This window comes from Cyanistes caeruleus, chromosome 15, assembly GCF_971803275.1.
Source record: "Cyanistes caeruleus chromosome 15, bCyaCae1.hap1.1, whole genome shotgun sequence".
NCBI lineage: Eukaryota > Metazoa > Chordata > Aves > Passeriformes > Paridae > Cyanistes > Cyanistes caeruleus.
The window spans coordinates 14,160,145-14,174,697 of NC_141715.1; the positions used below are offsets into that span (position 1 = coordinate 14,160,145).

Genomic DNA, 14,553 nt, shown 5'->3' on the forward strand with positions numbered 1-14,553 from the left:
CACGGGACAGGCAATTGGAGATGTGCTCCATGTAACCAGAAGGGCTCTGATTTCAGGTCCTTTCCTATAAAAGTCTGCTGATCTTCAGAATGAATGTGAAGGCCACTGTCTTGGCAGGCTTGGGATATAAAATTCTTTCTAGAGTCTTTGCTGTATTTCTGGATGTCTCTCATTTTTTCTTCAGATCAATAGTTTTTATGGGGTTTTAAATAGAGTAAGTACAATAAATACAACAGTAACTCAAAAAAAACGAAATTCTGTTTGAAGGGGCTACTAATGCAAGAAAAGAACCAGAATCTTCAGTTGCTAGGCAATAAAAATGTTTTCTCATACTCAAATTTCTTGAAGTTACATTAGTTTAATAAGACCTGTTCTACCCAAGCAGCAGACAATGCTGAGATAGAATGAGCTCCCAATCACAGATTCATTCAAAAGGTCAAAACCATTTCTTAAATAAATACGATCAGCTGCCAAGGCAGAGGACTCCAGGACAGAGTAGAAAGTAAGGACACAGCTTGGGCCTGGCCAGCATTGGAGGAGGACACATGGCTGCTGCATGGGACCGTGGCTCCTTTCTCATCCCCACAGCTCCATAAATGCTGAAGAAATGAGAGTTGTGGTGCAACTCTAAAATAAAATCAGCCTTCCCGTTTTCACACAGGGATAAAAGTAGGAGGTGCCTTTAATTATCTGAGTCCCTTTTCCAGCCTTTAAAATGAGAAAAACATGTCCAGCTGAACAGCCCTGGGAGAGGCACACTTACAGATCAGTGGTGTATTCAGGGAGGTGAGTGGGCAGTCGGGTGAGTTTTTGGTTCGAGCAGTCTACGATTGTCCCCTCACAGCGACACTTCTCGGGACAGACAAGGTCCATGAAACACTTCCCAGTGAATTTACTTCTGTAATCCTCTGACCCTGCAATAAAAGGAAAATATTTTCCAGCAAACAGCTGTTGAGAACTGCAGCAACCAGAGGTATCATGGAATCCATCCTCAGGATGCCTCCTGTCATCCCCCAGTTCCCGCACACAATTTTAATACTTGCCAAGGACTTGTGCTCAGGAATTTTTAAAATTAATCCCAAGACCTGTCCCTGGTTTTTCACTCTCCCCTTAGCAGACTAATTCCTTGTCTAACAAGCCTACCTGTTAAGGTATTTTCCAGCAAAGTCACTTTTTCCCCATTTGGAATCTAGTCCAGCAACAAGGAAAAGGCATCTCATGAAGGAATTCAAATGACAAAAGACTTAAAAGGTATCATTTAAAAGTCCCAAATGTTCAGACCTCAGCTATTAGAGCTGTTTTTTAGAACAATCTTTTATTAGACAACCTTGTCAACTTTCCAACAATTAGATATCTTTATTAACTATGTTAAACAAACAGCAAAGGAAAGTAATAGCAGTTTAAATCATTTTCATTTTAATTAAGGAATGGGTAGAGTGTACTTAGTGAGAAGCACTCCCTGATGTACCATTACACCCTGATTGCCAGACCCCTTTGACTGGGTTTTTGACCCATTCTAATGAAATGCTTTTCCAATTAGGCTGAGTGAACTAATCTGTCCTTTTCAGGTTTGGTTTTTCTCATTTAATAGCAGCAGGTTGGAAACTCGATCTCAGTGCTTCAGGGAACCAGGAGGATTAATAAATGTGTATGTCAGCAAAGTGCTGCCAAACCCCCACCATGCAATTCCTGCCCATTCACTTCACATTTCATAATGGAAGCACCAGAACCATTGCAGGAACCCTGTGCAAGGCCCAGGGACTGTAATTACCAAGAAGCATTTTTCAAGTTTCCCAAATTTTTAAAAGTCAATTACAAGGCTTTCTCAGAGAGAGGAGCTGAACAAATGTTTTAGGAACCCAAAAACATCAACAAAAACTTAAACCTGAGCTGAAATTTGTTTGCAGAGACTTGATGACACTGATCACCTGTTTCCCCTTCCCAGACTGATAAATACACCACTGCCCATTTTATGACCACGTACTATTTTCTGAAAGAAAAAAGACGTTTCCTAAATCCACTGTTATTTTAATTTATGTTATGCATTATCTCCTCAGGGTGATGCAGTGAAAACAAGCAATTCTACAGGCAAACTAACACTTTGATCCCACAGACACACTTCGGTTTAGTTTTGTAATTCCAAGTTGGACTATGGGAACACTGACATACAGATTTGTACCTTACTACTTTAGTGGTGCTAAACACTTTGCTGGTTTTTGTACTTATTATAAATTATACATCTAAAGTGAAACTTCACTGACAGCACAGCACTTAGAGGTATTAGGACCACTGGGCATTTTAAAGCACTATAAAAATACAGGCTAAGATTCTCCCCACACCATTATTACTTAAACTCTTATCCTTTTAAAAAAATCTAACATCTGATTTCCAGTCCTAGACATTCCAAGTATGGCAGTCAGAATGTTTGGTTGGTTATGATACCTTGGAAACAATACCCAAAGACAAACAGTTATCAGAATCAGAGTTTATTAAAACTTCTACAATTACAGTACACATAGAATAACCCACCAATAATCAGTGGTCAGAAAATATTTTGGAAATCCCCAACTTAACCCTTGAAGAAGCACTTCTAAGTTTCCTACTAAAAGCTTATGTATTAAAAAAAATAATCACAAACAACATATAGTTACATAGGGTAAACATTTATTAAGTAAAATTTTTAGTCCAGTGATGGATACAAGATTCACCTTCCTATGGGAAAAAAGGGATGCGAGAGTAGAATTCTTTATAAATGAGAAAAAACAGTGTATAACACTGGAGGGTGAAAAATCAACTTTTGGTTTTCTCTCAAGCTTTCTGGCTGAACAAATAAAGAATTTTAGCACACTTTGACTTGTCACCCACTCTCCTGATGGTGAGGCATACAACCTTCCACACTGCAGCAGCAGAAGTAAGAAGGTGATGCTGGCTGGGCATCTGTGCACAGCTACCACCACTGAAACAGGGAAAAGGCCTCTCAGCTCAGCAGGAGAGGAAGGAAGCAAACATCACCTTCATATTTTTGCTCCTTCTCCCTCTCACTTTTTTTTTTCTTGAGTTTAAACAAGAGCTACTCAGGTAATCACTGAGTCAAAAGTAATCAACAGCTTGTATGTGCTCAGCAAGTACTCAGTCATCTCTTAGGCTGAGAGACAGAGCAGGAATCACCTGCCAAAGACTAGATAAAATTTACTATTTGACCTGAGCCTTGAGATCACTTGGACAGGTGGCTGCTCTATTAAGATATTCCCATCTGGGATAGCAATGTGAAATTCAGCCATCTGCTTGCAGAACTGTTTTAAGTACACATAACCATTCCTCCTGACTGCCAGGCTCTGAGAGAACACAACAGGACTCAGGAAGAACAGCTCACTTCCACAGGCATGGAACACTCCTTGCACACTGTAAAATCATCTGTGGAAAGCCACAGAGAAGAGATGCAGGACAGAACATGACCTGGGAGTCTTTAGCAATTCTTCAAATTAGGAAGAATTAAAGTTTGCTGTAAAACAAGTAGCCAAAGCCTGTGTGTAACTGAGGGTAGCTGTGGTTGTTTGATTTGTTAGTTACCCTGATAACATTTTTATTTCACAACCAATGTGCCACCACTATCAGGTACTGTGATTTCTTATTATCATAAAACAAACACACCGTGGCATTCTACAGAACATCAGCACTGAGATAAAGAGACATCACATTTCCAAGTGCTCAAACATTCTATGTGCCTTTCTGATACCCACATGGAGAATTAGGCAACATAAGAAATACCTTTTTGTTCTACTGTTCTTTTAAAGCATTGTTTAGAAAACCTGAATTCAGTTGTTAAAACTCTGCCCAAAGGACTTAGAAAGGAGCTCTGGAGGATCTGTTCTGCTACAAATCAGGCTGTCTCAACAGGGCTTGAAAAGTGACCTGATACATTCACCCTAGAAAATGATCCAGTTGCCTCAAATTTGGCACCAAAAATATGACCATTGAGATCAATTGGTCTAAAACTTGAATGAAAAACCCAGGAATCTCAGAAGTTCTTCATATAACCACGAGATCACAATTCTCATAGGGAATAAAAAAGAAGTGCATTTTTTGGTCATAATTTCACATTGCTGGTGTTAGTTTTTATCAATAACTACAGATAAACTCTAAGAATCCTGGATGTCCTTCTTTTGATAGCTCTACAATAGAGATGTGATAAATTTGCAAGACAAGGCAATATTTCACCATAAGAAAACTTCAGTATGAGATTCTCAAAGTGCTTTATGAATAGGTGTCATTATCTCTGTGTAGGGGAGGAGCTAGGCAGAAATATTTTGAAGATCTTATCTGAGCTGTCAAAGCTAAGATGGCCATTTGGATTTGCTGACTCAGCTTTGCCCTGTGGAATTCTTAGTGGTGTTTCCACACAGGCCATGATAGCCATGTCATTGTCAAGAGATAAAAGACAATATTTTGCAGACTTTTCTACAGTTTTTTGCATTATATTTGTTCCCAAAGCAATGCCAGCACATTAAGAGCTGGTCCAAAGTTACATTGAGTGGCAGGTGTCTTGTTGCAGAAATGGCATCCAAAGTGCATCTCAAGTAGAAGGATTCACTGGACAGCTCAAACAGACAGATGCAGCTTACATTATGCACAAGGTAAGGAGACAAAAGTGATTTTTCATCTCTGTAGGCACAGCCAGAGTCACCCCTGAATATTATCAACCAATAGAACGCCCAACTGCTTCACCGTGAGAGCAATTAAACAGATTAATTACTTAGAAATGGTTATTCTGCATGCAAGCCCTGTGGAAAGTCTGTGCAAACATCAGTGTGGCTCCCTGGCAGTGCCTGGGAGCCGGGTTAGCAACACTTCACCTGTTCCACCGTCCCCGTGCGGAAAGGGAAAGGGAATCTCTCACCTTTCGATGCTTCTGCCCCAGCAGAAGTATCCAGGCATGCCATGCTGCAGGGAGTATGCAGCCTTCCATGGTGCTTGACAGAACCATGTTCCATTTGTATTGTTCTACCACATGGTTAGATCAAGCACAAAGGAAAACCCCATGGACAGCCAGAGTCAGAGTTAGGCAGCGCCAAAGAGAGAGGAGCGTTGAGAGGAAGCAGCATGGAGAAGCACAAGCTGAAGGTTCACGGAGAGCTGCTCTCCACTCCACCCATGCAAAAAGGTGCTGGATACAAGAGGTCATCCTTTATGCTACTGCAGGAACACCCTGGAGCACAATTGGGGTTAGTGAACACGAACAGAGCCCGGGCGAGTTCAGAGACAGAGCTGACACAATAGAAATCACTACCAGAGGAGCGCTCACTGCTCCTCCCAGAGAGCACGTGCAGCTCCCACCACACAGTGAATGCCCAATCTACGCTGCTTTTTATTACTTACTCTCTCCTGGTGTTTCCTTTCAGTAAAAATGACATTTAGGTTTGCTCCATTTATTTAAACACAACCTCAGAAGTACCGCAGCCCATATTAATAACAGCAGATTCTGAGCTGATGGCCAAGCTGTGGCCTTAAATGCTCCCCGAGTGCCCCTTGAGCCTGATTTCAGCTCCCAGAGCCCCTTCATGCTGGTGGCACTTACACTGACAATCTGTAACTGCCACTGCTTTGCTTTTCCTTTTTATTTGGTTTCCTCTGCACTTTTCAGCAGAGTAGCACACACATGCTACTACAGACAGAGGAAGCATTTTGTTGTTGTGTTTCTGAGCATATTTGTTAGGTTTTGTACATCACTCGCTCTATTTCCGACATCCTGAATTATTTCAAACAGCTTTGTTCTTGTAACTCATTCCTGCAACTTTGACATCTAAAGCAGGGCATTCAGTTCAGGCTTGACTGCTCCCACTGGAATAAAGCTCTCACTGACTCCACTGTCTGCAGAGCTGTGCCAGTGGACAATGATTTTGAAAGTCACATCTCAAATGCTCTTGCAGGATTCCCAGATGAGAGAGGAAGTGGCTATCCTCTGCAACTGCTCACAGTGTTGTGCTGGACTTCAGTGAAGGTCAGTGCTTGTGCTTTTAAATACAAATCACTTGCCTTAGTAAGGGGTTTGCAGTGCCCAAAGAACAAAGTCAGCACCAAGCAGATTATTCATTACCTACATGGAGAACAGCACAAGTGCTTGAGCAGAGATGACAGATAATACAGCAGGGGTCTGTGCTTCACCATTTTGCCATGACCCAGCATTGTTATGCAGAAAAGACAACACTTGAGTTACTTGGGAACTTCAGGAGATAAGTACACTGTTAACTTAGCCACCCCAAACTGTGGGCTTGGTTCAGCAATGAAAGAAAGGCAGTTTGATTTTGTCTGTCTTTACAATGTAAGAAATAAACCGAAGCACTTTTTCAGGGGAACTTAACACAAATCTTCAATCTCCACAAGCTGCCAAACTAGTCACAGTCTGAATTGATAAAAACTTTAGATTATTCATTTTCTTTTGTGACTCATGCAATGTGGCACAAAACCACATTAATTTTCTTGCTTGATTAATTCAAAGTATGCATAACCCTGGAATCCACACCTCATTTACTTAGAAATTATATCTACAACTAGCATTCCTGATAATAATTTTGTATGGCTCCACTGAAGAAGGATGTAGAATCCTATATCCTTATTCCTACACTGCTTTAATTTTGTTTGGGCTCTTCAAACAAATTAATCCACAGTACTGTGCTAAACAATGACAAGTAACAGTTCATATCTTCCAAAAACTTTTATATTATATACTGGTTTACAGTATTAAGTGAGATATCTGTAATAAACTCAGTAATTTCAGTGTCAATGAACTCTTTCAGTCCTGCTAGAAACAAATGCTCTGCAAACACCTTCCTGAGAAACCCCATGAGAATATTTTGAACAAGTCTCTATTCCTTTGCTGCACTAATTAAACATCACACAATAACTGCCTAAACTAATCATCAACTGCAATGAACAAGAGGTACCAGCACACGAAGAAATCTGTCAGAATCCTAATTTATGTCCATAGAATACAGGAGAGCAGAAATACCAGGAAAGCACACTATTTTATAAATTACATTAAAAAAAAAAATAAATCCATAAGTCTTTGGATGTACATAAGATCATCCTGCATAAATGTTTGCAAAAAAGAAGTTGAAAAATGAAATACATCTCCAGCTGTTTGCCAGCTTCCATGAAAACTCCTCCCTTTAGATACTTTACACACAAACAGCATTGTATGGTTTGCTCTTGGTGTTCATTCACTTCTTGTAATCCACGTTCTGCTAATGGGTGCCTGAACCTGCAGTTTGTAAAGGATTTGTACACAGGACCCTATTTTTAACTGTCCCACCAGGGTGCAACACCTCAGGAAACTGCTGCAGTCTCAGAATAGTCAGATGAAAAATTTATTGTCCAAGTGCAGCAGGGACATCCTTGCACAGATCCATGCCAGCACCTCCCCAGTTCTTTTCTGTATCCCATTCCAGTGAGCACCACACACACACAGAAAGTGTCACCTCAGCACCTCTGGTGCTGCTCAGCTTAACCTCAACACGTGGAATGGCAACGCGAGAGGAGAGAGCAAACTCTGTGCCATCATAATGTTTGGGGTTAAAAGAGCAATCAATCACTCAGCTTTCTGACATAGTTAAGTAAGAGGACAATTCAGATCTCAAGGGAGGAATCCACACAGCCCTGCACTCTGCCTGCATGGGGAATCCAGGATAATTGTGATATTTGGATGCCTAAGTGATATAGATGCATCAGTGACTCAACATTCATCCTCCTCCCTGTTCCCAGTGCCTCTTTACTATAATTGCAAATAAGGATGTTGGTGGATAACAAAGTTGTTCAGATATTTTGCTTTTTTGAAGACTACTTCAACTCAAAAATAAAATGAGGCAGAGCCTAAAATAAACTTCCTAACTGAAACACGTCAATTTACTTTCTTATTAAGAGCCATACTCTCTGCCAAACAGACCCACCTGTTATATGTTAAGCTTATGCTTCCTTGAGTGAAATGGTTTCCATTCTTTCCCCCCACTGCAGAGCCAGAGCCCTTCACCATTGTGTTTTTCACAGGCTAGTGAAGGTTCAGTGCAACTGACACAAATTTTAACAAGAAAATCTCAGCTGCTATCAGGGATGTGCAGAAAAGGGAGGGCTATAATCAGAATCCAGTACAGTCTAATTTAACAACAGCAACATTTGCACAGTACAAGGGAACCCAGCTCCATTACTATTAGTCATAGCAGTTGTATTGTGTTCTCTAATGATGTCAGCTTCAGGAAGAATTCATGCAAACCAAAGCCCAAATATACTCCATTTCAGTGTACCATGAAAAATTCATATTCATAATTACAAATTCAGTGTAGGATTTAATCTGCAGGTGATTTATTGGTGTTAAACAACCTTCCATTCAGATAAGAATAGTTCTTATGCACCACAGACATATCCCCAGTTTTGGTATATTCAGAGGGTTTCTGAAGATAGTTCTGCTGAGTCTTTGTGTCTTTCAGGGGGAAAAAAGGGGTACAACACACAGAATTCAACTGAATAAAACAAGAACATACAAAAAAACACCCAAATCTAACCAAACCACAGACAGATACCTGAATTCAGTTTCTCAAATCATGAGCAGTGCTTCCTGTCCCTTTCCCTCACAGCAGGGCAAGGCCATGGTGAGAAAAGTGCTGGAGCTTGGTGTCAGATGAGATTTCCCACTAACATGAGCAGATCTAGAGCACCCAGGGGCTGTCAGGGCTTGGGGCTTGCTCAGGAACTGCTGGAGCAGGGTCACCACATCCCCAAAAATGTGTCCCTGTAGCACTGCAACAAGGCAGGCAGGAGCACTGGATACCTGTGCTTTCCATCAAACAGAAAATGCTATGGGCAGGAGCATGAGTCCGTGGGCTGTAAATGACTATTTGCTTATTAAAAATGAAAGGAATTTGCAAAGCTGTCATCAGAGTGATTGGAAAGTTCTGGGCACAACTGGAGAGTGTTTCAATTATGTAAGATCTGGGTTAAATTCACCTACCTTTCATGGTTTAACACATTGCAGCTTTCATTTTGAGAGCTCAAAGATCTTAAATAGTGTTTACACATCACTAGAGCAGAGAAGGGGATAACCCAAGGAGCCCAAGGGACACAAAATGTGTGAACTGCCACAGGGAGGGGACAAAAAGTCCTGAGGTGCAGCCTGTGCTCCCCTGACTCCATGCATGGCAGTTCTGTGCTTCTAAAGGTGCAACAATGCAGAGAAGAGAGAAGGAAATTTCAGGTGATTACAAGAAACTGCAACTCTGTTCCAAAGCAGACAGGTACCCCAAGGAAGGTGAGTGTGTATGAAGACTGAGACTGGAAAAGACACATAAAGAATTAGGACAAAAGCTGCAATTAGTGAGGAGAGCTTTTATCAAATCCCTTAAAAATTACAAGCAAACAAAAATCAGCTACATTACCATCTAATAATTGGGGATAACATGAGAGAAATAACACTAACACTAAATATGCCATTTTTGGACGCAAATGTACCACAAAGACTGACTTTGCTTTGGGTTGAGTTAACAAGAAGTAGTGTCCAAAAGGAGAGAATATTGCTGGCAGATGGTTTATTTTCCTCCTCCTGTTCTCCCTTGTCCTTTTGATTGTATAGAACTGTCTGGAACTGAAGTAACTAATTAAAGGCAGTTAAACACAATGTATGCAGGAGGAAGCAATAAGACAGGTTCACTTCAGAGTATTTCAAATAGCAATCTTCTTTATAAAAGTCTTATTTCTAAGAATTAGAAGATAAAAAGCTTTTGTGATGTGATGTTTGTAGGAACACAGTGCTTTGATCATTATCAGAGATAGTTTGTGTCAGTACAGCAGGTGGAACTTTCATCGCTTTTGAAATGCACAATATACTGAAAAATGCAAACATATCACAGGGAGAAATAGATATACAGCTGAATGCAAGGGCAATTCTTTCCAAAAGCGATTTCATACACAGTGTCACACAGCAATCAAGGAACCTGCCAAGTCCTGAAGTGACAATAAGCTACCACAGAGACAACACAATCTGCTCATAGATTCATTTCCCTTACTCCTAAAGCCCAGTGCTGCCTTAGAAAACAAAACTGCTCGGTAGTGAACTTAATCAAATGCTTCTGGGCAGGATATTTGTGTTGATCTTTTTTCCCCTTATTCATATTAAGAATGGGAGCCTCCAGTGACCTAAGGCTGCCAGGCACCATTGGATCCTTAGGTGGTCAGAGTGGGCAGATGTAGCCAAAAAGAAAATGATCATCAGAATTTCACTGTTGCCACTGAAAATGACAGTATTTCCCTTTTCTAAACAGAAGAGAGAGAATTAATTGTAACCTCTACTTCTGATTTCTCTTTCAAGAAAACATCTCAGATTTTTTAGTCTCAGATTGTATAGCTGTGAGAGACAGCTGGGCAAGGGGGAGATTTGTTATTATTGTGGTGCACTGCATCAAATGGAAAGCAAAAAAAAAAACCACAGGAAATAGCATCTATTGCAATCTGAAGTTTAAACATATTTGATGGTATATTCAAAAGCTTTGCCTGTCTCACAGCCCTGGGCAAAAATATGTCCTGTTCCCTGCTGTTCCTTCATTTCATGCTATAATGCTTCCAATTTTCCTTTTTAAAAGAATTATGTACATTATCTACCTGTTGCACAGAAGCTCCTTCCTATGGCCTCTCATAACCTTTGCAGCTGTTGCTCCATTGATATCAGTAAAAGCTCGAGTCATTAGGTTCTGGGAGGAAATAGCATCTGGGAAAAGTGCCTCAATTGAAAAAACTGATCAATTGAAAAAAAAGAAGGTAAGTACTTCTGGCTAGAAGCTATCTAACAGGATGGTGGGGACCTGTGATGAAAACTAAAGGAAACTGTGCAGAATGAAGTTTTGTAGATTTGTCTTCACAGTTTCATTTAATTGTCAAATACAGTTCTATTTAGCCCATCTGCTTCTGTGTCCTCTTGACATTACCTTCTTGATGCTCCTCTGCCACTTCAGACTGATGTCTGAAACTTCAAACATCTCATCTTTTCTCCCCTGTTCCTGCTAACCACTCCTCTCTCCTATCCTTAGAGGAAAAGCACTTCCCTTTCTTCCCTTAATTTACTGAACAGTCCATTTTTTTCTCATAATAGGTCCCGTCTGACAGTCCCCTTCATGATCACAGGATCATGGAATAGTTTGGGATGGAAGGGACCTTAAAGATCATCCAGTCCCACACCCCCTGCCATGGGCAGGGACACCTTCCACTGTCCCAGGCTGCTCCAAGCCCTGTCCAACCTGGCCTTGGACACTTCCAGGGATGGGGCAGCCACAGCTTCTCTGGGAACCCTGTGCCAGGGCCTCCCCACTCTCACAGGGAAGAATTTCTCCCCAATTTTTAATCTGAACCAATCATCTTGCAGTTTAAAGCCATTCCCTCTTGTCCTATCACTACGTGCCCTTGTGAAAAGCAATGTGGAAGACACACAGATCACTTCAGGACAACCTCAGCATTTTATGACTTTACAACTGTTCGTCCCCTGATGTTAAAATATTAAGCTCATCTGGGCTTAACTGCTCCTGGGTGTGATCCTGACACTGCCCTAGTGCCTCTGCTCCCACAGAGCTCACACTTTCTGCACATCCTCATCCCTTCTCAAAAGTCAAAGTCTTTTATCTCACAGTGTGAGGATAAAATCCCTCACATTTCTTCCTTAACCAACCCCTCATTCCCTGTATTTGCCCCTCAAAAAACAACTTTCTAACCATTGACATGTACTAAATGTATTACACAAACTACATGAAAATACCAGGATCCTGAAAAATTCAGGATTCTTTGAAAAAAGAATCCTTTGAGAAAGAGATGCACATAAACAAAGGAGTTTAAAATTAAAATTGTTTTCTCATACACTGAGCAGAAGATGTAAAAACTAGAGAGGGAGAATCCCAGAGACACTGAGGACACTGTTACTGAGCCTTGCCATCCCAGTGGGATTGTGTCATCCCTGGATGACAAAGCACTGCCCAGTGCTCTAAATGAAGATTCATACCTCATGGACACTTCTGCACAGAGACGTGCTGTGCTAGATCCTGGGATGAAACATATTCCTCAAAATGAAAACATGGAAAATTCCTGCGAAATGCCAAGCCTGAAGGAGTCATGATTCAAAGGGACAAGTTGAGCAGAACAGGTGCCAAGGATGTCTGTTCCCTGGATTGATTTACAAGCTAAGATTTTCTCAACCATTAGATGTTCCCTGTCTCATGTGAGCAGACAGCAAGTCGAGTTGAATGTATCCCATCACCATCTGGAAACTCTACAGGCAAGGATCTCTCCTCTATTGAGCTTTTGAACAGCATTAGTTTTCATCCAGCTGAAATCTTTGTTCTGAAGCTGTTCAATCCCTGCTCTCCTCCTTCATAAGTCAGGTTTATGCCTTTTCCATGTGGTTTTGATATAGATGCAGAGCTGGAGACCCGAGGAAAAACAGCCTAATGCCTCCAGGAAAGGAACCCCCAAGCTAAGGGCTCACACAAAATACTGTTCTCAGCACCAGCAGATACAGAGTTCTGCACTGTAGCTCTTCGTAGCTATGACCTCTCCTAAATGGTGTCAGATGGTGTTTGCCTTCTCCAGCTGCCTGTACCTTTGTTCAAAGCATGCACACACATAACATTAATTCCTCTAGCCCATTAATAAAAGCAGAAGAAAGTAACAATGGCAAATTTGGTACAGGTTTATAGAGATCTGTTTCTGCAGGCTGCTTTCCTTTCTAAACTCTGCTTATGCATTTTCATTTCCAGTTTCTTTAAATATGAATATTATTGGCTAATTATATTGTTACTATGATGGACACAATCCAAAAACCTAGATAAAATATGTCATGATTTAAGGCCTGATTATAAATTTTGTGGCTTGAGTCACAAGGGACTGAAGACCTTAACAAACCTGCCCAAGAAAAGCTGACTGCAAATGAAGTTATCTTTATTTTCTTTCCCCCATAAAGGGAAGGTTTAGCTTGGCATGTTGCTCACAGAGATGCACAAAGCACAACGGCTTGTTTTGGGCTGCTGCCACTCAGCTTCATGCTGCATCCCCATCTAGAGCCATTCATCTTTTACCACCAGGAACACAATTAATCACGTTTCTTTTCAGAGGAAAAAGAAAAATCATAGTAATTTTCATAGAAAACACCGCAAGGTACTCCATCAATAACAGTCATTTTTCTCCTCAGTACACACTAATAGATCTGCTTATTGGAACCTGCTTGTCTTGACAGTACACAAAAATGCAGTAATCCAAAATAGATATAACCAATATAACCAATAGGAAAAAACACATGAAGCAGTCATCTGCTTAGTTGTGCTGTGTAAGGCAAGAAATAAATATCCTTTTACTGACAGCTGAACCATAAATAAAGAACAGATAGGATTAAGAAAAAGCTGTTTATTTTACTTTGGAGGTTAATTTCAGGTAGAAACATTTTTCTGTCTCATTCACAACACAAAACCTTTGCCTAAATCATTATGCACCTTTTGATTCAAAGCTTGCTGAAAACAAAAATCTTACCAACTTTGATGGCAATTTTACTGAGTTAGTGTGTCACTTATGGATGGAAGGAAAATGAATGTATGAAAGCACATGAATTGGTGCCATTCCCTCACCCCCAGCTTCACTCCCATCCCAGACCAGAAATGCCCATTGCCAGTTGTATGAAAACCTCTCCTACTGTTCTCAGCCTTTTAGGTGTGGGAACTGAACTTGAACTCAGCACTCATTAGGTCAGTAAGAGCTCTCCTTAAATACAAATGACAATCCTGTCAAAATAGAACATTTCCCACACGGATTCACATATACTGTCGTTGTTTTCTTTAAATATTTAGTAATTTAGTAATTTTTTATGATTAAACATCACAAGATAATAAACATTATCTTTTTTTTTCTTTGTTTTTAAGATAGCTATAGGCTGTCTTTTTTTTTTTTCTTTTCTCTCTCTCTCATTTTTTTTTTTTTAATCCATAAGGTAATTGGCTTTCTGTCGAACTAACCGAATTTCCCCAAATTTAATTTTCAAAGATGCTCCCTAATATCCATTACGGCAAACACTGTCCCGCAGATTGGATTAGAGGGCTCTCTGGACCTGCTTATCCCTGAACGGAGGGCGCAGCAGAGGCTGGATAAATGAATTACCTGAGCAGCGGAACTTCTTGCTCTTGATCTGGCTGATGCGCTTGTTGGCAAGGCGACGGGGATTGCTGCAGCGTGCGCCGCTCGTCTCGATCGGATTATCCTGCAGGTAATCAGCCAGCCACTTCAGATGGCAGTCGCACACAAATGGGTTCTGAGCTAAATGTCTGCGAGAAGGATGGGATGTTTAATCAGGAGTGACCTGTGACACCGTGCTCCATCATTGGTTTTTTTTTTCACCAACGCCCGAATATGAAGAGTGGAGTAATTGAATCGGCTCCCGAAGAGAAAAACCAAAGCCACCCCGGGCCTGGTGGGAGCCACAAGGAGCTGCACGTGAATGGGAGAATTCTGTGAGCGCTCACATTTCGCAGCTCATTAAGCCTGCAG

At 41.0% G+C, this 14,553-nt stretch overlaps 1 protein-coding gene across 9 annotated transcripts in view; it reads right to left on the minus strand.

The window, feature by feature from the left end:
• The window catches only part of SLIT3 (slit guidance ligand 3), a 468,187-nt gene that overhangs the window by 109,146 nt on the left and 344,488 nt on the right, over positions 1 to 14,553 (minus strand). For all 9 annotated transcript variants that reach the window (XM_086851329.1, XM_086851327.1, XM_086851328.1 and 6 more), the window contains 2 exons: positions 14,167 to 14,330; positions 764 to 914 (listed from right to left, as the gene is read on the minus strand). In XM_086851329.1, coding sequence (XP_086707455.1) covers positions 764 to 914; positions 14,167 to 14,330 — 315 coding nt within the window. The remainder of the gene's footprint in view (positions 1 to 763; positions 915 to 14,166; positions 14,331 to 14,553) is intronic.